This window comes from Trichosurus vulpecula, chromosome 2, assembly GCF_011100635.1.
Source record: "Trichosurus vulpecula isolate mTriVul1 chromosome 2, mTriVul1.pri, whole genome shotgun sequence".
Lineage (NCBI taxonomy): Eukaryota > Metazoa > Chordata > Mammalia > Diprotodontia > Phalangeridae > Trichosurus > Trichosurus vulpecula.
Window position 1 is genome coordinate 72,692,760 of NC_050574.1, and position 23,386 is coordinate 72,716,145.

Consider the following 23,386-nt stretch of genomic DNA (forward strand, 5'->3'; position numbering starts at 1 on the left):
TGTATATCTTGTTCTGTACCTCTGGTCTAACACCTTTTTGTCAGGAATGGACGAATACCCAAGCCAAGGACCCATTGGAACATTTGTGAAGCATTTACTCGGTGTAAAGCCCTGTGCTCAGCGCTGAGGATGTAAATAGAAAAGGCTGTCCCTGCCCTCACAGAGCTTATGTTCTAGTGGCAGGAGACCCAGAATAAAGGTGACACCTTGCGAGTTGACATGGGAAGGGTCCCAGCAAGGAAGTGGATGATAACACCTGTTATTTAAACTCATTTCCACTGATAAAATCATTTCACTTTCTGATGTTGAGCCACTGAACTTGGTCCAGGACTTTGATGGCAAGAACTTTCTCTTTTGAGTCTTCAGTAGGTGTGTCTATAGCACCGATAGGAACAGCTGCCAGGCTGCATCTCTCCAGGACTTGCTTTCCAGGGATAATGGCTCAGGGTGATGGGCCAAGGGCCCTGCTGTTCCCAAGGCTCTTGGCTTCAGGGTTCTGGGTTATCCCTTTCAGGGTCTGAGGGGAGATGATGTGGTAGTGGTGGTTTGACTTGCTGGTACCTGCTGCCTCCTGTCTCTTCCTCAGGGGGCCTTGCTCCACTGAGGCTGGTTTCCTGGCACTTGGTGGGGATGACTGGCCACTTCTCCACAGGAGTTGCTTCTCCAGATGATGGCTGAGCTGGAAGCAGAATCAGGGGTCATGGAGGTGTTGCCACTTCCAGGGCTTGTTGAAGATAGTTGATTAGCAGTTGCTGCTGGTGATGAGGAGGAAGATGAAACCCCTCTTCACAGTGACCTCCGTGCTCAAAGATGGTTGTAGAGGTTAGGCAGGAAATAGATCTGGTGATTTAGGGGGCACTGCTTTTCTCAAGGTTCTTGAGTCAGGGTCCAGAGCTATCTCTACCAGGGTCTGAGGAGAATTGGTGGTCAAAGTACTGGCTTGACTTCTCTGGCACATGCTGCCTCCTCTCTATTCCCTATCCTACATGTAGCGGTTGGATGGCAGTTGATGAAAATGATTGGCCCTTTCATTCTCAGTAATACTATGTGCTCAATACACTGTTAAGCCCTAGTGATACAAATTTGAAAAAGACAGCTGCTCTCCTTCGGGAGCTTACAATCTAATGAGGGAAGGCAGCACCTAAAAGGAGGTTGAAAAATGGCTCTGCTTTCTAGTCAGAGGAAGAAGTGTTGAGTTTTAAAATTCAACCAGTCTCTGTGATGATGAGATTTCAGGTGGTGGAAAGGAGTGATGTTTGTGAAATCAAAACTAAACAGAGCAGCTGACATGAAATGAAGAGTTGACTGGAAAATCCTGAGCCCTCTATAAAGCCCTCCTCCTCTAGGTGAAGTTTATTACTCTGGCTTCCATTTAGAGGGGAGAGTCAACTGTGTGTGCTGAGGAGGGATTGAGGAGGTCTCCACAGGTGTGGCTTCCACAGATGATGGCTATGAGGGCTGGGCCATCAGCAGGACCGCTGGGGGTCACTGCCACTCCCAGAACTGCTGTGGGAATCATACTTTTATCGTCACTGTCTGGAGTCATAGTTGATCATTGCATGGATCAAAGAAGTTTCAAGTTGTCCTTCTTTGTGGTGTTTAATTATTATATAAATCGTTTTTCTTGCATCTGCTCATTTCATTCTGTATCAGTTTGTACATGTCTTCCTTTGTTTCTCTGGATCAGTACATCCTTTCATCCTCCTTATGATAAAATCATTCCATTTTATCCGTATATCATAATTTGTTGAGTTGTTCCCCAGTTGAATGTTCCAGTTCTTTGCTGCAACAGTGCTGTGATGAATACTTTTGTGCATAACAGTTCTTTTCCTCTTTCTTTTATTTGGATATATACCTACTCCTGGTATTGCTAGGTCAAAGGATATGCTCATTTTAGTAGTGGGGTGGAACGACATAGTTCCAAGTTACTTTCCAGAGTATCTGGATTAATTCCACGAAGTTTTATTATGCCTCTCCTCACACATGCTCCAACAGTTGCCATTTTACTTTTTTTTCCCAAATTGTCTTTACCAGGCCTCTTGATATAGGATGGAACCTCAGAGTGGTTGCGATTTGCATTTTTCTTACAATTAGTGTTTTGGAGATTTAATACAGTTGTTCAAGCTTCCCGTTTCTCTTTGTCTCTCTCTCACTCACTCACTGCCTGCTTGTGTCCTTTGAATTTTATTTATTGGGTAATAGATCTTATCTTTATATTTGTATCGATTCCCTATATACCTCCTATACCAGACCTTTATCAGAGAAATTTGCTACGAAGATTTTTTTTTCCTAGTTTCCTGCTTCCTTTCTAAGTCACACGGCATTCGTTTTCCTTGTGCAAAACCTTTTCAGCTTTATGTAATCAGAATTATTTGCCTTCTTTGATCCTCTCTATTTTTTGTTTGGTCAAGAACTCTTTACCTATCCATAGTTGAGAAAGGTGTTTCCTTCTCTGCTATTCTAGTTTGCTTATGATAAGACCTTTTGTAGCAAAGTCCTGTGTCCATTGGTACTATGAGGTAGTGTTCTAAACCTAATTTGTTAGACTGCATTCTCTTTTCCCCAACAGCTTTTGTCAGATAGTGAGTTCATACCCCAGGATTTGAAGTGTTTATGTTTATCAGACACTATAATTCTGTGTGTGTGTGTGTGTGTGTGTGTGTGTGTGTGTGTGTGTGTGTGTTGTGTGTGTGTGTGTGCGCGCGCGTGTGTGTGCACGTACCTAATCTGTACCACTGATCGATCCCCTTTTTGATATTATAATTAGTGTTGGTTTTGCCTTTGGCTGACGTATCCCTCTGCTTAGCTAAGAGAGTGTATGTTTGCTGATTGAGATTGATATTTAGACTCTTTTGGTGTTTTCATCAGGGGGACTGATTAATTAAAATTCCTTGGGAAATGATGATACTGTGTCAGTATTCTTTTATTCTCTTTCCATGTTTAAGTGTCAGTAGATTGCCTGAATAGGTCAGGTTTGAATTGTTTTAATTCTGTGTCATGCCTTCTCATTTGCATGCTTCTAATTTGATCATTATTCCCAAGGAGTCTGATATAAGATGACTATGTCCCATGGATTGATGGATTTTCCTGTCTTTGGAAGTATGATTAAAGGGCTTCTTATTTGCCTTTCCAAGGTAAAAAACCTGTGAGCCATCCTTCTGCTTAGAAACAACTTCATTTTCTCTTCTTGTTTCATGTGTAATGAGAGTGTCAAGATCGATAAGATAGGATTTGTCTAGCAGTATCTCCGCTCCTTGGTTACTGGGCATGAATCTCCCATTTGGAGTACCAGCAGCTAAGTTAGCATTTATAGATAAGTAAGAACTGTGGTGCTTTGTATTTTCCCTTCCTCTATGCAGTAAGTTTTATTTATGCTTATTGTTTTTATATCAAAGCCGTTTCTCTGTATCTCCCATGTATCCTCTCCACCTCCTCGCAATAGACTTCGAAGGCTTTTGGTAACCAGGAAAAACAGGTAAACAAAACACAATTGGCATAGCGATTTCTTCTGATAGTGCATACAATATTTTGCATCTGCTGACCCCCACTGTGTCTCAGAAGGAGAGAAATACATGTCATTATCTGTGATCCATGATCAGGATTGGTGACTATCACAACTTTGATTTCCTTTTAGTGTTATATTATTTACCTCCAAGATGAAATAAAAAGTCCTTCCTTTCTCATTGAAGCTCTGTACAACTTAGCCCCTGCTTACGTTTCTAAGCTTCTTTATACTTGACAGTGTATTTAGTCTGTGATCCAGCCAGATTGGCCTGCTTGGTATTCCTTGCACATGTTGCTCCACCTCCCTTTTCTTTACCTTTGTATGGGCACATGCTTAGAATACTGTCTCTTCACTTCTGCCTCTTTGTCTTCTCCGTTAGAGTATAAGCTTCTTGAGGTCAGATCTTGCTTTGTGTCATGTCCTTGGCACATGATAAGTGCTCAATAAATACCTCTTCCTTCATTCATTTTCTAGAATTGATAGCTTTTTTTATGACTTGGCTTAAAAGCTAGCCTTTGTAGTAGTCATTTTGTGTCTTTGTTTCTTGGATTGCTCCGGGCAAAGAATTCATCGCTTAGTGGCCAGAGTATAGAGCTTTTCTGTGCTTAGGTAGACTGGTCTTGAAAAAAACACATCTTTTGCCAGGACTATGGAAGTTTTTCCAGCATGATAGAATGTGCTAGAACTTGGATTTTGCATTTGCATACCTCTGCAGTAGAATGAGGTATCTCAGTAAGGCTTTATGGAGGCTTGTCTGTTCATCATGCTATCATCAGATACAAACAGTAAATATTTCGCACTACTTACTCGTCCTCAAGGTGACAAATCCTGAAACTTTGAAATAACTTACCTAGGTGAGAATGGCAAATGAAATAAATAAGAAAAGAGCAAATAGGAAAAAAATTAAGTATAACTTGGAATAGGATCGTGGGTTTAGAATTAGAATGGACTTTTAGTCCCACTATGTTGTTCCCAGAGAATGCCAGCTCTGTCATTTGTTCGTTCGTATCCTGGGATGAGTCATTGACCCTCTGGGCTTTAGTTTCCAAGAGGTGGGGGGCATAATGTGAGGACCACTGGACTTAGAACGACTCAGATTCTTTTCCAGCTTCAACCCTTCTAGCTGCAGGATGGTAAAATCACCGAATCTTTCTGTACCTCAGTTCATTCATCTGTAAAATATGATTAATGATACTTATATTACCTCGCAGAGGTATTATTAGGAAAGGGCTTTGTAAACCTTAACACACCATAGAAGTAGAAGTTATTGTTTCCTTTTATATGTGATGTGGGAGTTGGATCAGATGGTTTCTGAGAGTCTGAAAATCTCAGAAAGAATGTTTCCTTTTTAGACTAATGCATTTGACTGCCAGTGAATTAGAAATACGCTTCTTGAAATTTTTCAGCTGACGTGCTCAGAGCAGTGCAGCCGTGTGAAGTAATAATAAGAACAGCTAGTATTTTATATTACTTTAAGGCTTGCAGAGCACTTTATACATATTATCTTACTTTGTCCTCACAACAACCCTGGGAGGTAGGTGCTTTCATTTTACAGATGAGGAAACTGTGGCAGGCAAGCCAGGGTCACACAGCTAAGTATCTTGAGGTCAAATTTGAGCTAAAGTCTTCCTGACTCCAGGCCCAGTACTGTATTCACTGGGCCACTTAGTTTCTTGGAATAGAAATCCTTTTTCTGATCTTTAGTAGCTCTAATTTTGTGTAATTAATTTTGCGTAAGCCAAATGCTGATCATAATATAAAGAAGATCCCAAGTAAATACAGCCTTATTGGTTGATTGATTTCATTTGAAGTTCTAGACCAGCGCCTGGAGAAGAGGGTGGATGAAATGATAGCTACTGGACTATTGGAAGAACTGAAAGAGTTTCATAGGCGCTACAATCAGGAGAAAGTTGCTGAGAATTGGTGAGCATACGGGCACCATACTTTGCCCTTCCATCCCTTTCAATTGTGTCTAAAAGTTAGTAGACCAGAAATTAGTTTCTGTCTGTGTTATTGTTTGGCCTTATTCTGTTGCCTGCTGGAAGAGCGCTATGGCAACCATGTCTGGATTATTATTTTCAGTCCTGGTACCACATTTTAGGAAAAGTATTGACAGATTGGATGAAAGGATTGGAGTTTATGCCACTTAAAGATTCCCTGAATGAATCTGAGGGTGTTCATGTAGAAGAAGAGGATACTTGGGGGGGACGTGCTTGCTGCCTTCAAGTATTTGAAGAGGAGTTTGACTTGTTCTTGATCCTGGATGGTCCAAGAGCTGTGGTGGGAGGTGGCAGAGAGGCAGAGTTAGGAACAACTAGATTTAAGGAATAACATCTTGACAGTGCTGTACAAAAATGGATTGTGCAGACGCCAGTAGTAGTGGGGTCCTCATCATTGGACACAGCAGTGGCCGTCTGCCTGCTTGTCAGAGCTGCTTTAGAGCATGCTCCTTATATAGGTGTTCAGCTAGACAGTCTCTGAGCTCTTTTTCAGCTCTTGAGTTTTCTCCAAAACTTTGAAGAGATTCTGAGGAATGTTTTTTAAGGGATGGCAGGGAAAATCTTAGTACAGAAAAGTAGATAATTCATCTTTTGCTTTTCTTTTCCTAGTCAGAACTACCAGCATGGCATCTTTCAGTCCATTGGCTTCAAGGAGTTCCATGAATACCTGATCAGTGATGACCAGTGCAGTCCAGAAACCCGTAACCTCCTCCTTACAAGAGGTATGAAATTTCTTGTTCAGTCTTGGGGAATCTTGGGTCAAGAGTGATAGTGCAAGTACAAGCTTCATAGCACAGGGTGAGAAGAAGTTACTAGCACTAATTCCTTCCTGTTTGGTGTTTTGAACAAAGTCCTTTCCTCAAAGACTCTGACATCCATCCATTTCTCCAATCTGTAGCCATGTCCTCAGACCTGAGGGTTCTTAGGAGTTAGGTCTCCCTGATCCTTAGTACAACAGAGCTCACATGTGCCTCCTTGCTGTCAAAGGGCTATCTGCTCTCTGATTCCAAGTTCTGAGGCTTTGTTTATCAGGCCCTAAGGATGTTGATGCTGGTTACTTGACTTATTCTATCTTCTTTGCTTTCAGGTATTGAGGCTCTAAAACAAGTAACCAAGAGATATGCTCGGAAACAAAACAAATGGGTTAAAAACCGCTTCTTAAGTCGTAAGTTCCTTGTACCAGCCTATTGTATAATCTTTCATACTGAAGAAGAGTTACTGCTATCTCTACTTTTAGCAGGCCCTAGTAAATGAAATTTGACTTCTGTAGTCTTTCATAAAATGTAATAATTGACTTCTGAAACACTTCTAAAGGTTTGTGTGTTTTCCTCACCTCAATCCTGTGAGAGGTTGTGTGTGTGTGTGTGTGTGTGTGTGTGTGTGTGTATCACATATGTACACATATAATAAGTACTATCCCCATTTTACTGATGATGAAACTGAGACTCAGAGATTAGTAACTTGCTATGGTCAACAGCTACTAGGTGTCAGAGCTGAGACTTGAACTTAAATCTCAAGTTTCCTGATTCAGTCATTTGTTGAGTGCCTTCTGTATTGTAGGCACTGTGCTAAGTTCTAGGGATACAAAAAGAGGCAAAAATAGAGCCCTTTCCCTCAAGGAACTTACAGTGTGATGGAGGAGACAGGAAGCAAGCAAATGTGTACAAAGCAGACTGTATGCAGGATAAATAGATAATTTAAAGAGGGAAGGCACTAGAATTTAGAGGGCTTGGGAGAGTTGTTGTCCTGTAAAAGATAGGATTTTAGTTGGAGCTGAAAGGAATCCAGGGAGATCAGTAGGTGGACAAAGGGGAAGGAAAGCATTCCAGGCATGGGGGATGGCCAGTGAAAATGCCCAGAACTGAGGTCAGCATCATTGAATAAGAATGTGTGGTGGGGAATAAGGTGTAAGAAGTCTAGAAAGGTAGGAGCGAAGTTAGGTTTTAAAAGGTTTTGGTAGTCACAGTAGTTTGCTTTTGATTCTGGATGCAATAGGATGCAAAGTTTATTGAGGGAGAAGGGGAAAGGGGGGCATGATCAGACCTGTGCTTTAGGAACATCACTTTGGTGGCCGATTGGAAAGTGTATTGTAATGGAGAGAGGCTTGAGGCAAACAGACCCACCAGCAGCTATTACGATAGTCTAGGCAAAGGCTATGTGAGATTGGTCAGCAGAAAGGTTGGATCAAGATGGATTGAGAATCATCGGCTTAGAGATGATAATTCAATCTGTGGTTGCTGCTGAGCTCACCGAGTTGTATAGAGGAAGAAGAGAAAAGCGCCCAGGACACCCATGGTTAGAGGGCATGATCTGGAGCAGAAGACAGAGAAGGAACAGTTAGATAGGAGGAAAACCAGGGAAAAACTGTGTCCCGAAAGCCTTAGAGAAGAGAGGATCAAGAACAAGAGTGCAATCAACACTGGCATAGGCTACAGAGAGTTTGAGGACAATGAGAATTGAGAAAAGGCCATTAGATTTGGCAACTAAGAGATCATCAGTACTTTTGGAAAGCAGTTTTGGTGGAATACTGAGTCAGAAGCTAGATGTGTAAGAAGAGAGTGAGAGGAAAGAAAGTGGAGGCTCTTTTTGTAGAAGGTCTTCCCAAGAAGTTTAGCAACAAAGGGTAGAAGACATATGGGGCGATAGCAGGAATGGGAGGTTCAAGTGGAGATTTTGATTGGGTGGTAGAAATGAATTGCATCAGTCTCAGAAGAGGTGAGGTTAATGAGTGATGGAGTGGGGAGAGAACCTGAAAATGGCAATGGGGGAACTAAGAGTATTCGTTGACCAATGAGGTGAGGGGAGTGAATGAAGGTGCAGCCAGTACTGGAAAGGGTGGACAGTGAGACTTTGTCATCAGGAGGGAACCAGGTTTCAGTAATAGCCAGGAGATTTAAGGCATGGGGGAGGGGGGAGATTTAGGAGCCAATGGAACAAGCATTCCAGAGGGTACATTGAGAGGGGTGGTTGGTATTTGACTGGAACTTTGGGGCAGGAGAATGGAGGGGTGGGGAATGATTCCAGATCCTTCACTCATTCCATCCCAGTTAACACACTATCTCCTGAGTTGAAGTGGTTAAAAGACAAACGTAGTATCATTTGGAGTCAGAACAACTGGGTCGAAGTCACAGAGTTGTAGATCTAGAACTGGAAGGGCTGTCTAGTCCAGTCCCCTCATTTCATTGATGAGGAGCCTGAGGCCCAAGGCAGTTGGGTGGGTTACCAAAGATGATGGAGATAGGAAGGAGCAGAGGGTTACTATTCATGTCATCTTGTTCTGGTTTCTTTACCTCTCAGAGATTGGGTCCTCAGCTGTCAAATGGGCATGATGCCTGAGGATCAAGTGAGACAATGTATACACATGAATACACAAAATGAAACATTTTCATTCTCTTGATTTCTTCCCCCTTCCTTACCTCTGGAAAAAATATCTCACAGGTGAAGTCTGCCTCTCCAACATACAGAGATGGGCATTTTGCAGAAAGGTATAGGAAAGAGATGAGAAAATATGTACCTGGTATCAATTTAAGCTTTTAAAAAAGAAAAAAACTTGATACCTATTTGTTTTTATATCACCATCATTTCCAAATATGTCCTTTCTTCCCACCTAGGGAATCTAGGGATGATAGAGAACTGACCCAGAAGTCAGGAGGACCTGAGTTCAGATCCCACCTCTGACAGATACGGGTCTGTTACTCTGGTCCAGGCCCTTAACCTGCCAGTGCCCCAAGCCTTTCTTTTAAGACAGGAATTTGCAGAGAAAGTGTCAACCTGCATTGGTAGGATGGCCATTTTCTGTATCAGCGAAATTATAGGTCTGTCCCTTAGCCCTCCCTTTGGAGATATATGCCTAGTAGTGGAATCTCTGGTTCAAAGGCAATACACATTTTAGTGAATTTCTTAGCAAGATTCCAGATTGCTTTCCAGAATTATTGTACCAGTTCCCAGCTCCGCCAAAATTATATTATTACTTTTCTTTCTACACCCCCTCCAACCTTGACCATTCCCATCGTCTGTCATCTTGGCCAATTTGCTAGATGTGAATTGGCACCTTAGAGTTGATTTTTAATTTGTATTTTTGTTATTAATGATTTGGTGCGATCTTTCATATGGTGGTTAATAGTTTATGGTTTGTCTTTTGAGAGCTCTTTGTTTATATCCTGTGGGGGTAAAATCTTGGTCTCATATCAGACCCTTATCAGAAATGTTTGATATAAAGGTATTTTTTTCCCAGTCAGTACATTTCCTTCTTATCTTAGGTGCATTACTTTTATTAGTGCAAAAGATTTTCAATTTAACGTAATCACAATTTAAGCTTAAAAAGGTTTATTACCCTAGAACAAGAGTTTAAATGCATAAAATAAATGATTACAAAGGATACCAATTATGTTGAAATACAATTATCAAAATGTTTTTTAGAAAAAAGTTCCCAAACCCCCACCCTAGGAACTCTTAACCTATAACATTTCATCTTTGCCGAGGAATTCCTTTCCAAAGTCAAGAGTAAACGGTCCTTTGTAAGATTACAAAGATTTAAGCTATCTCACCTTTGGAATCTCCTGTAAGTTTCTCTTTCCTCATTCACACTGACGCTAGGCCTCCTGAGTCTGTCTAGTGTTTAGGCAGCAAACTGTAGTTCCCTCTCTGCCAACCACTCAGTTACCTGAACAATATCAGCATGGTGTCAGAAGGAATAAGTTATATGGCTATAGGCTGAAAGAAGCTTAGCTTGTCAGAAACCACCTTACAACTTGTGGGTGGGTGTGCCAGGGTAGCTTCTGAATAAATAACCTCTAACATGCTCTTTGGCTTTGGGCAGTATGTTTTCTTTTATAGATAAGGACAGCTGAGCGTGGATTCAATTTTCCTCCTACCTCTGTCTGTTACAGTCTCTCTTTTCCTTATAGGCCCAGCCCTTTTGGGGCTTCTACTATTGCTCTCATTAATTTTCCCTCCCCAGATTTTCTTAGAGCATTCTGCTTGGATTTTCTTTGCCCTGTCACATCCTACCTCACACCGTACCTATTTGTAATTGCTGTATCTCTCCACATATCCCTCCATTTGATCATATGCCATTTTCCATCCTTATCCCCAGCAAGGAGCACAGGGCCTAAATCCATCTGTATTTGAATCACTAACCTTAATAAATGTTAGTTTTATTTGGGGTATTATTTTGGGCTACATATGTTGTGGTGCCCATATATTTTCTCTCCCTTTGAGCACATGTGCCTTGCGCTCTTAGGCAGTGATTTCATCCGTCCACAGACTGTCATTTGGCCCATGATAGTTAGAGATGACTTTCTAACCTAGAAGCACACTGGGCACTACTCTTTTTCTCTCTTTTTAAGGCTTGTCCAGTTAGGCAGGAGAAACTTGATCATCAGCCAAAATGAAAACTTGGGATACCACAGACTCCTGATGTAGCTTCTCTTCTCCCAATCCCCTTGACTTCCTGAAATAAATATTTTTCTAACAGACAACACTTTTCATTGTTGAAACTTTGTAATCTTGAAAAGCCATAGAATTCTAGTCCTGCCCTCATCCTCTAGAAGCATATGGAGTTGATGGCATAGTGTGTCATATGTCTGCTTCTCCTGCACACAAACACATGCAGTGCTGGAGTGAAAGGCACAGCCGCCTTCCAGATCAGGAGCCCATCCTATTGGCTTGGGCCTCTTCTGTTGGGGAGACATCACTTTGGCAGTAAGCCAGAGGGACTTCCCCAGTCGAGCTCAGCCTTGGATCAGAGCCATCGACAGCAGCTGGGAGCTGAGCACTTGTGGAAAGGGGTTGAGGGCGGACACAGAAGCCTAACAAAGGGCTTGGAGGAGAGGAGAGTGTAGAGTGGCCCTGAAACAGGTGCAGAGCTTACCCCAAGCCAGGTGGACTGTGGATACTGCCCGTACTTCCCGGTCTCACCTTTCCTTGGAAGGGCAGGTGGAGGGCAGGTGCAGCTCAGGCTTCTCTCTGAAGAAGCTCATTTGTGGTGGGCATGGTAAAAAGGCCAGCACCTGCCAGCCGTTGGCACGCTGTGGCCTTTGATGTTTTTGTCCAGGTCTTGATGCTCTTTGCCTGTCTGCACCTGAATTATGCCAGGAAGCTGGCCTCCACCTCTCCTGATGGTAGGTGCTTCAGTCTCCATTAGCAGGAAACTTTCACTAGTCTTTGGGTGTGGGTGTTTTTAATGTCATAAAAATGGAGGTGTACTTTCTGCCACTCCAAGTCCTATGTGCATTTTTTATCATGTGCCTGCTGTGTGCAGAGCCCTGTGTCAGGTACAAGGGGACATTCAGAGACTCTTGCTGTTGTAAGAATTACAGGGTGGTGGTAGGCTAAAGTGTTGGAGATAACTGGTAAGTGCAGTAGAGAGGCATAAACAGTGGTCTGTGAGGTCTTTGAGGACATATTAGTGTTGACATTGAAGACTTTGTAGAGCAGGTATTACTTAGGTCAGGATTTAGAGGATTGGTGTGGATTTAATAGAGGAAGAGACAGAAGGAGGCAGGACATTCCAGGCCTAGGGAAGTACCTGAGCAAAAAGACAGTCACTCAATATTTATTAAGCACCAACTATGGTGGCTGGAGGCCTAGGCCTAGATCAGGAAGGCTCATCTTCCTGAGTTCAAATCTGGCCTCAGACACTTAATTGCTGTGTGACCCTGAGCAAGTCACTTATCCCTGTTGGCTTCAGTTTCCTCATTTGTAAAACAAGCTGGAGAAGGAAACCACTCCAGTATCTCTGCCAAGACTGAACAATGACAACAATGTGCCAGGCACTGGGGTAAATAGGAATACAAAGACATTGATGTAAGAAAACTCAAGGCACTCATGGAGACTAGTGGTCCATTTTGGCTGGTACCTAAAAGTATAGAGAAAGAATAATGAGATGAGGTTAGAAAGGTCAGGTTGTGCTAGATTCTGGGGGGCCTTGAATATCAGAGGGAGTATGAGTGTTTTGCTCTATGGGCAGTGGGAATGACAGGAAGTTTTTGACCAGAAGTGATATGTGACTAGATCTGTACAAAAGTTTACTCCTAACAAAGGTACAAAGAATACATTGGACGGGCCTGATATTAGAGACAGGAAGATCCTTTAGGGTTGTTATGCCTTTAATGTAACAATGGAGGTAGGCTTTCTGCCACTTAAGGGTTGGTTTTTTTTTTTTTTCAGTCATCCAGGTAGATGGTAATGAGTGCCTCTTTACCGAGGTAGTGACAGCAAGTACAATTCATGCAAGAGATTGCCAAGATGGAATCAGTAGGACTTATTGGTAGATGTGTAGAGAAGAGGAAGAGTCAAGGATAACCCCAGGGAGAGAGGGTCATTGGGGGTGCCACAGACAAAATGATGTCTGAAAGAGGGAATACATTTAGGAGAATGAATAATACGCAGGTTAGGAATATCTTGAATTTGAGGTACCAGTGAGGCAGAAGCATCCTATCAGCAATTGAGTTATTCAACTCTGGAACTTGAAAGAGAGTTCAGGACTGGAGATTTACATTTTTGGAGTTGTATGCCTAGAGGTGGTAGTGGAAGGCATTCAGAAGTATTTTCCAGGGACTGTTTCTTATATATGCTCTGGTTTAGTGCTACAGGAGAAATGCCTACTTCACCATAGTAGCTCATGTTGATATGGTATTTTTACATACATTATCTTATTGGCTCCGTAATAGCCTTGTGATATAAACAGGGCAAATAAAAGAGAAGTGACTGGCACAGAGTCAGGTGTGTGGTAAGTGATGGATCTAGAATTCAGACCAGGTCTTCTCACTCTGAGTCTGGTGTTTCTTCCTCTGCCATACACTGCCTTTGGCAAAAGAAGCTGATGGTATATTTCCTGCTGTGGTGAGTTGGCAATTCCTCCTATGTGTGCATATATTTAGTCACAGATTTCTTGAGTGGTGTCACTGCCCATTTCTTGGTCAATTTTCAGAGATCTTTTGCTTTGACTTCTCTTAGGAGTCAGGCATCTGGGGCTACTGTCAGTCAAACTGTCTTGGACTTTAAAAGTCATCGTTATCAGTGTTAAGATACCCAAAGTGGACCAGAAGCTCTTGGGACTATTCCTTTTGGCCTAGAGACAAGGTAGCATGTTTCTTCAGGTGTGAATTAGATTCTGAACAGTGAATGTTTGTCTCAGGAATTTTAGTATCATCAAGCCACAGAACATTTGGAGCAAGGTTAGCTTGGGTTTGAACTCTGTCAACTAATAGTTTCTCTTTTTTGTCAGGCCCCGGACCCAATGTGCCCCCGATTTATGGTTTGGAGGTAACTGATGCCTTAAAATGGGAGGAGTCAGTTCTGGGACCTGCTCTGCAGATTGTGGGGAGCTTCATCCAGGTACCTTCCAGGTGCAGTACTGTCTGGATAGGGTTCTGAACACCTTTCTTCAGGAGAGATGTTTGTTGCTTTAAACCTGCCTCTAAGGTACCAAGCTTTGTTAACTTGTTCTTAGTGCTTTCTCCATGCTATTTTAGTTTTCCCTTTCCAAGGTCTTTATGAACCTTTCCTCATAACCAAGAAGTATATTGTTAAACAGAATATACATTGACTGTGTCTTATTCTGTATCTGTAATCCATCACTTCTCTACTTAGAGGAGGGAGGTATGTTTCTTTTTTTCCCCAAGGTAGGATCATAGGATTTATTATCTTTTTAATTTAAAATAAAAATTTTTCATTGAGACAAAGAAGATTTTTTTACTTAAAAGTGTCCTGACAAAACCTTTTTTTGTGGACAGAGGGAGGTGGAATTTAATTTTGTCTTTAATATTAACAAGTACTTATTTCTTCTCCCTCTCAATTTTTTTCCCTGCCCCAAATTGAATGATAAAAAAGATAAATAAAACCCTTATAAAATATATATATGTGTGTGTATACATATATATGTGTGTGTGTGTATGTATATATGTATATGTATATATATGTATATGTATGTGTGTATACACACACACACACACACACACACACACACACACAAGCAACAAATTCTTAAACATTGACCATATTCAGAAAATGTTATGTATCATTTAGCATTTTACGTCCACCATAGAGGGAATGTATGTTTCATATTCAGTACTCTGAAATCAAGATTAGTCATTGCATTAATCAGAGTTCAAGATTTTTTTTCTTTACAATATTATGGTCATTTTATAAATTGTTCCTTTGGCTCTGCTTGCTTCACTCTGCATCAGTTCATAAAGGTATTCCCAAATGTTTTTGCATTCTTCATATTCATCGTTTCTTAACAGTGTCTTAATTTTCTGTTACTGTTCTGAACCACAGTTTGTTCAGCCATTTCCCACAGTATGGGAACCCATTTGGCCTCCAGTTTCTGTGCTAACACCAAAAGGTGGCTGCTGCGAATATTTTGATATACATTGGATCTTTGTTTCCATCCTTGATCCCACTTGGGAGTTCTGCCCGCTAGTGGTGTTGCTGCATCAAAGCACGTGGATAGTCAGTTACTTTTCTAGTGTCATCCCAGATTGTTTTTCAGAACACTTGAACTCATTTGTAGCTCCAGCAGTGGAGGCTGTTTGTCCTAGATTGTCTTCCTTGAACCCCTCTCAAATGGGCCATCTCCCTCTTTTGTCTTCTTTACAGGTCTGGCCTTTCTGTGGGGAAACCTCAGAGTTGTGTTCACTTGTTTTCTCTCCTTAATGTTTTAGAGCACTCCTTTGTTTGATACCTTGCATTTCTCTTTTGAAAGCTGTTGGTTCATATCCTTTGACCACTTATTATTTGGATATCATTGGATATCATTTTTCTTCTATATTTGTATTAGTTTCCTATATTTTACCAGATATATGTGCTGAGTTTCTCTCCCCTAGTTGATCATTTCTCAGTCTCTTATTAAGAATGAAACAAAACATTACTTTGGATCTTCCTCTGTCTTTCCTCTGGATAGACTTGTTTTAGGTTTTGGCTTCTCATGACTCCCTGTCCACTTTTCATGTTTGTAAAGTTTATTGCCAGAATCAGTGCTCCCATCGTGTCTCTGACCCGACCCAGGTAATACATGAACAGTGATTTCACATTTATGTAGAACTTTGAAGTGTTATTAGTAACTTCGTTTCAAAAGGTGACAAAAATGCTTTGTTCACAAGAAGGCAGCATAGTATAAGTGTTATCCCCATTATACAGATTAGGAAACAGAGAGAAACAGAGAAAGACAGAACAGTAATGTATTAGTCTGCTGACTCAAAACCTAGAATCCTTTCTATTCTACTAGGCTGCCTCTGTGTGGCAAACTGGCTTGTGTGATTGAGGGTAAGTTATTTTTTTCTGAGCCTCTGTTACCTTATCTGTAAAATGGGGATAATAATTAATATGCATATTACCACTTCTTTGACAGGCTTATTGTGAGAAAGGTGTTGTGTAAGCTGTGAAGCACTATAGGAATCAGAGCTGTTACCTCAGATAATTGAAAATAAAATAGAAATCTCTCAGTCAAATGCTTTTTTTTTATTGATTTGCTTTCCCTAGGGCAAGCAACCTGGAGCCACTCCCATAAGATTGCAGTCTGATGTAACTGAGAATAAACGGAGTCATCACAGATGTGAACTGTGTGATAGAATCATCATTGGGGACCGCGAGTGGGCAGGTAAAAGAATTGGGAAGGGGTGTGAAAGAGTACTTAGCTTGGGTATCTTTTAAGACTTTTGGTGAAACAGTAGCTTCTGCTCATTGAAGTCATTTCTGAAAATGGTAGTTTGTTCTAATGAAAATTGATTAAATTAAAAAAAAACTTTCTTGGGAGAGCTGCTAATTCATCTGGGATCTCAGAAAACTCAGTCACTTCAAGTTTGAGCTAAAGTAGATACAAAGAGAGCAGCTTCTTTTAGTAATGTCCTGTTCATAATTTCTTTGAAGAGCTTCTGGACAAGACCACGGAGACTCATTGCACAGTTCTACTCTTTCTGTAAACCCACAGAATTCCGTATTGAAGTTTGCAAGCCAGAATGTACCCATACACTTCAAACCCCATCTCTCTACAGGAAGATGGACTTTTAAGTTTAATGAAGTTATAGTCACAGGATCAGAGCCAGAAGACATAAGTTAGTTCAGATACCTCATTTACATTTGGAGAAACTGAGTACCCAGAGAGGGGTAATGAGTAGTGAATTCTCCACTATTTGAGTATTCAGTTGGAGTCTGAGTAGTCAGAGCTTGTTTTAGAGGGGATTCCTGTCTAGGTAGAAGATGCTTTTTGGACTAGATCCCCCTTAGAAGTTGTCTTCTAACACAGATACTGTGGGACTAGGTACTACCCCAAGTTAGCATCTTTCTAGTACAGAAGATTTAAATTTCATTTAAAGTTCCTAGGGGTCTTTTTGCTATCTTAGACTGTGGGAAAGCCATTTAACCCCTGTGGGCCTCAATTTTTTCTCTGTAGAATAAGAGGATTGGAATATGATGGGCCCTTCCAGTTACACACATTCTGTCAATTGTCAGAGTTCACACAGCTTGGAAGTAGCAGACAAAGCTGAGGCTTGAACTCAAGTCTTCAGGGTCACTGCTGTTTCTGATAGACTATACTTTGGTAGGTAGGGTTACTGGAAGGATTTGGGGCAGTACATCTTTCCATTACAACCACTTTTAAAATATGAGAATAGTGAAATTTAGGTTCTGTTTTGCCATGTTGACGTGCTTGCTTAAGTGGTAATTTAATAAATCAGTCTCCATTGTCAGAAAACAGGAATTGCCATATGGGGTCAGACCCTCCACTGTCTAGCAGGGTATTCTGGTGCCAGTAGCAGTTCCAATTGTAATTGGTCTGTAGTGTTGATAGGGGAAGAGAGAATACCATATTGGTGCTAATAGAGGGAGCTCCTGATTACAAACCACCCTTTGAAAGCGAGGGCTCCAAATCTGTACATTTACACTTAAAAATGCCACCAATTACAGGCCATAATTCAAGTTTTACACAAGCCAGATTGGGAGGTGGGGGAAGGGAGGAGAGTGTGACTGATGTAGAGAAACTCAGTTGTACCACCTGCAGAAAGTGCTTCTGGAATTGTCTCCATTCCTCTTATAGGAGCACATTTGTGAGCCTCTGTGAGGGCGGGTTGTGTAAGACATTCTATAGCACCATCTGTCAATCCCCTTCTTTCTTCTCTTGTTGCCAGTGGAAAGAGGAGCCAGAACCCTGTGCTTTGCTATAGGGCCTGGATTGAGAATGATGCTAACTGAACTTCCTAATCTTTTTGCCATATGGATTTTTTTCAAACTATTACTAATGATCTTTTCAAACTATTACCTGCACAGGAAAACTGATCACTGGAACACATGTCTTCATGCCTTCTCAGGTGATCTTTCTTTGATAAAAATGTGGCTCCTTAAACTAATTCTAGGGTGGAGATTGTCCCAGGATAGAGGCCTAAGATAAGACCAGGTGGCTGAGCCTTCTGCACTTGGGGCTTTCTGTGGGATCTCAGGTCCCTGCTGTACGTTTTCTCCCTGGAAGGAGTTTCATACTTGCCATCTATTCAGGGGTGCTGCTTATTTGGAGAACTCCAGCCCTAGATGGTTAGCTTGCTGGACACAGGGAGGGAGACTATGATTTTGGCTATTGCTAGCCTGAACTAGAAGTGGGGATGAAGGGGCAGAAGTGGCGGACCCATAGGGGCAGCACAGCTCTCCCTAACATGGCCAGAAGGTTCCAGGATGGCTGGCTGGAAAAGACATCTGCAGTCCTCCCAGCACTAACAGATGACCCCTTTCATCATTGAAAGTGCTACTTCTGGTAGTTGCTGGGCTTGCCACACTTATCAATCCTGCCTTCTGGAGGGTTGAAATGTCCCTAGAAGGGGGAGGAGGAGCAGGGCCCTGGCTTTCTGAGGAGGGCTTGATGGAGCCATATGAAAGCAGAAAAACAAACAGAAGATGTCAGGTTTGTTTTCTTGTTCATGTGGAGTAAGGAGTTCAGACCACCCCTCACCCCCATCCCCCACTCCAGTCAAGTTAGCTCTGTTGCTGCAGGAGGAAAAAGGGATGGGCATGTTTTAGGCCCTTTAGAAAATCTCACTGAGGTGGGGCGGAGCCAAGACGATGGCTGGAAAGCAGGGACTAGGGTGAGCCAAGTTCCTCCAAAAACCTATAAAAATGGCTCTGAACCAATTCTAGAACGGCAGAACCCACAAAATAGCAGAGGGAAGCAGGGCTCTAGCCCAGGACAGCCTGGATGGTCTCTGGGTAAGGTCTATCCTGCATGGAGCTGGGAGTGGAGCAGAGCCCAGCGTGCGCTGCGCAGACCAACCAGACCAGGAGCTGGGCGGAGCATGCCCTAGCGCCCTGAATCAGTGAGCTGCAGCAGTTATCAGACTTCTCAACCCACAAACACCAAAGACAACAGAGGTTAGTGGGAAAAGCTGAGGATAGTGGAAGGAGTTCTTGGTTCAGCCACTGCCCCTGGGGCAGTGGAGGTGGGGCAGCTACAGAACTACAGCTGCAGTTGCTTCTGGCCCCAGGCCCACCTGGTGGGAGGAATTAAGTGGCGGATCAGAGCAGGACTGCAGAGCCTGCTGAAGTAAGTCCAGTCTGGGTGTGGCAGAGCTGGCTGTAATAGCTTTGAAATCAACAGCGAATCCCCCCAAGCTTGGAACATAGTACTCTTCACTCTACAAGCAGTCATACCCTGCTGAAAAACTCAAGAGTTAAGTAAGTTGGCTGGGAACATGGCCAGGCAGCGAAAACACACCCAGATTCAGTCTCAGACTTTGGAATCTTTCTTTGGTGACAAAGAAGACCAAAACATACAGCTAGAAGAAGTCAACAAAGTCAAAGAGCCTACAACAAAATCCTCCAAGAAAAACATGAACTGGTCTCAGGCCATGGAAGAGCTCAAAAAGATTTGGAAAAGCAAGTTAGAGAAGTAGAGAAAAAATTGGGAAGAGAAATGAGAAGGATGCGAAAAAACCATGAAAAACAAGTCAATGACTTGCTAAAGGAGACCCCAAAAAGTACTGAAAAATATACTGAAGAGAACAACACCTTAAAAAATAGACTAACTCAAATGGCAATATAGCTCCAAAAAGCCAATGAGGAGAAGAATGCCTTGAAAGGCAGAATTAGGCAAATGGAAAAGGAGGTCCAAAAGACCACTGAAGAAAATACTACCTTAAAAATGAGATTGGAGCAAGTGGAAGCTAGTGACTTGATGAGAAATCAAGATATTATAAAACAGAACCAAAGCAATGAAAAAATGGAAGACAATGTGAAATATCTCATTGGAAAAACCACTGACCTGGAAAATAGATCCAGGAGAGAAAATTTAAAAATTATTGGACTACCTGAAAGCCATGATCTAAAAAAGAGCCTAGATATCATCTTTCAAGAAATTTTCAAGGAGAACTGCCCTGATATTCTAGAGCCACAGGGCAAAATAGAAATTGAAAGAATTCATCGATCGCCTCCTCAAATAGATCCCAAAAAGAAATCTCCCAGGAATATTGTTGCCAAATTCCAGAGCTCCCAGATCAAGGAGAAAATATTGCAAGCAGCCAGAAAGAAACAATTTGAGTATTGTGGAAACACAATCAGAATAACCCAAGATCTAGTAGCTTCTACATTAAGAGATCGAAGGGCTTGGAATATGATATTCCGGAGGTCAGTGGAGCTAGGATTAAAACCAAAAATCACCTACCCAGCAAAACTGAGTATCATGCTCCAAGGCAAAATATGGACTTTCAACAAAATAGAGGACTTTCAAGCTTTCTCAATGGAAAGACCAGAGCTGAATAGAAAATTTGACTTTCAAACACAAGAATCAAGAGAAGCATGAAAAGGTAATCAAGAAAAAGAACAAGAAAAAGAAATTGCAAGGGACTTACTAAAGTTGAACTGTTTTGTTTACATTCCTACATGGAAAGATGATGTGTATGATTCATGAGACCTCAGTATTAGGGTAGCTGAACGGAATATGCATATAGATAGATAGATATATTTATGTATATATATGTTTATGTCAGTGTGTATGTATGTATATATATGTGTGTGTATATATATATGGGGGGGGGCACAGGGTGAGTTGAAGATGAAGGGATGATATCTAAAATAATCAAATTAAGGGATGAGAGAGGAATATATTGAGAGAGGGAGAAAGGGAGAGATAGAATGGGGTAGATTATCTTCCATAGAAGTGGTAAGAAAAAGCAGTTCTGTAGGAAGAGAAGAGAAGGCAGGTGAGGGGGAATGAGTGAATCTTACTCTCATCAGATTTGACCTGAGGAGGGAATACCATACACACTCAATTGGGTATCTTGCCCCACAGGAAAGAAGGAGGAAGAAGATAAAAAAGGGGGGATGATAGAAGCAGGGAGGGCAGTTGGGGGAGGAGGTAATCAAAAACAAACACTTTCGAAAAGGGACAGGGTCAAGGGAGAAAATTGGATAAAGTGGGATAGGTTAGGAAGGAGCAAATTATAGTTGGTCTTTCACAACATGAGTATTGTGGAAGGGTTTTGCATAATGATAACGCATGTGGCCCATGTTGAATTGCTTGACTTCTTAGGGAGGGTGGGTGGGAAGGGAAGAGGGGAGAGAATTTGGAACTCAAAGTTTTAAAAACAGATGTTCGAAAACAAAAAAAAAAAAAGTTTTTGTATGCAACTAGAAAATAAGATACACAGGCAGTGGGGCGTAGAAATTTATCTTGCCCTACAAGAAAGGAAGGGAAAAGGGGATGGGAGGGGAGTGGGGTGACAGAAGGGAGGGCTGACTGGGGAACAGGGCAACCAGAATATACGCCATCTTGGAGTGGGGGGAGGGTAGAAATGGGGAGAAAATTTGTAATTCAAACTTGTGAAAATCAGTGCTGAAAACTAAATATATCAAATAAATTAAAAAAAAAAAAGAAAGTCTTACTGAGGCCCTTTTGTTTTTCTTTCTGTCTTTGCCCCCAGCACATACAAAGTCCAAGTCACACCTGCACCAGCTGAAGAAAAGAAGAAAATTGGATCGTGATGCTGTTGCCACCTCGCCAAGTCAAAGCCATTTCCCTGAACCTGATGAAAGAACTCCATGAGAGGGGTTCCCCAAGGCAGAAGGATCAAGGGATTACATTTCCCATTTGAGAAGCAGGTGGCCAGCCAGGTCACAGGCTGATTGACCTCAGTCGCCAGAAAGCAATGTTTAGAATGGGAGAGGGAGGAGGGAAGGCAGTGAAGAATAGGCCCTTCCAGAACCGATGGGACCCTCTGATCTGAAGGGCTTCAGAGTAGACTGTCTTCATAGCCCTGGCTGTTCATGTTGGTCCCTCCACAGGGGGCTGGTAATAGAGGGCTGGGGGTTGGGGGCAGAGGGGTATTAGTAAACTTAGTGCAAAGACTGCATGCCTCCAAAGCAAAGGTTTGGCCAGGGTGGTGACTGGGGTGCCCCGACTTGTTAATCTGGAGTGTTGAAATGTTCATTCATTCATTCAACAAACATTTGAGCGCTTACTATATATATATCCAAGGCCCTATGGTGTCTTATAGTCAACTATAGCGTCATCTGAACCAGTTTCTAGTATTTCAACTGGGAACGTTTGACCATGGTTGTGGAAATCAGGCTGGAATCATGCAATCAAAAAATGTAAGTAAAGGCCAGGAAATAGGAATATTTGTATTTATGGGATTTTACATACTAAAAGTTGTTTCATTATCTAGATGGGAAGGACCCAGGTCCTTGACTCTAAAGATGTGAAATATGAATATTCATGCTGTGAGATGGTTGTCTGGTCATCCCGCTGAGAGCCTGGCTCCACAGTTTGAATAAAAGAAGTGCAGCACATAATGCCAATTTCTCTGGTTTGTTCAGACATAGGATTATTTCATAGCTGTCATGATCTGTTGGTAGTTGATATGACAGCCTCTTATTTGTGTCTGTTTAGGAATAAAATTAGTTATTATCACTGGACTTCCTATTGTGCAGAAATTGGGAGCCTTATTCTTCCTGCACACATTAAGCATCTGTTGTGTGCAAAGCTCTGCACTAGGAATATGCATCAATCTATAGGACCCAGAGCCTGTTCTTAACAAGGTTTGCTAAAGAGGGACAAGGAAGTATATGCTGAGAACAGGTCTGGGTAAAAGTCTTTGAGCAGCGCAGTGGGTGGTATGTGACGGAACGCTTCCTGGAAGAGGTGGTACGTGAGTTGGGCCTTGAAGGAAAGGAGAGGAGTGTCAGTTGATGGAGTCTGGGAGAATGGAGTTCACTTCAGATGTAGGAGTGCTGTGAGCAGAGAGCCACAGAGATGAGAGAGGGCAAGATGCAAAAGGGGCCCACTGGGTAGTACATAGGGGCTTTGAATGCTAGGATCAGGGGGCAGGGGGTGGGGCTGTTGTTTGTTTGTTTTAAGCAAAGGAGAACCAGTAGTTTGGCTTAAGTACAAAGTTATATCCAGTTAAAACCTCTTTCAGGAGCGTGTTGAATTCCTCCCCATCTTGAGTACATTTGGGAAATGCAATCTGTTGTCATAAGGGCATAGGAAATAGTCTATGCAGAGGCATAGGGTGGGTAGAGAGTATAGAGGGGCTGAGTCTTCGTGTCCCTAGGGCCCAGTGCACAGAGTCTGAGCACTGAGTGGGTGCTAAATAAAGGATTATTGAAGTGGGGGAGAGCAGAGGAAAAACAGTGCAAATGTGTCACCTATTGAGATGCTGAAAAAGAAAATTGGGCCTGGCTGATAGAAGCTTTCAGTGATTTATCCACCTTGGTTTTTGAGAGATGATGCTAGCATAAAGAAGCCAGGTATTGAGCAGGGACACTTGTTTTCAGGCCTCCAAGCAGCTCTACATCTTAGCCTCCGGGCTAAGTTTCTCTAGTGGAAGGTTTAAATGTCAGGGAGAAGCCTGTGCTCTGTGAGAGAGGTGAGAGTTTATCACTGGATCAACCCTATCTT

At 42.1% G+C, this 23,386-nt stretch overlaps 1 protein-coding gene across 2 annotated transcripts in view; it reads left to right on the forward strand.

Moving 5' to 3' along the window:
- TRIT1 (tRNA isopentenyltransferase 1) overlaps nucleotides 1-22,276 on the forward strand; it is an 86,701-nt gene extending 64,425 nt beyond the window's left edge. Inside the window, exons 6-11 of one of the 2 annotated variants that reach the window (XM_036747907.1) lie at nucleotides 5,317-5,428; nucleotides 6,115-6,227; nucleotides 6,593-6,670; nucleotides 13,736-13,845; nucleotides 15,991-16,108; nucleotides 21,408-22,276. In XM_036747907.1, coding sequence (XP_036603802.1) covers nucleotides 5,317-5,428; nucleotides 6,115-6,227; nucleotides 6,593-6,670; nucleotides 13,736-13,845; nucleotides 15,991-16,108; nucleotides 21,408-21,529 — 653 coding nt within the window. In that variant the 3' untranslated portion in view covers nucleotides 21,530-22,276. Of the gene's footprint in view, nucleotides 1-5,316; nucleotides 5,429-6,114; nucleotides 6,228-6,592; nucleotides 6,671-13,735; nucleotides 13,857-15,990; nucleotides 16,109-21,407 lie in introns of those variants that run through there. The other variant, XM_036747908.1, reaches the window with a different exon arrangement.
- The last annotated feature ends 1,110 nt before the right edge of the window (nucleotides 22,277-23,386 follow it).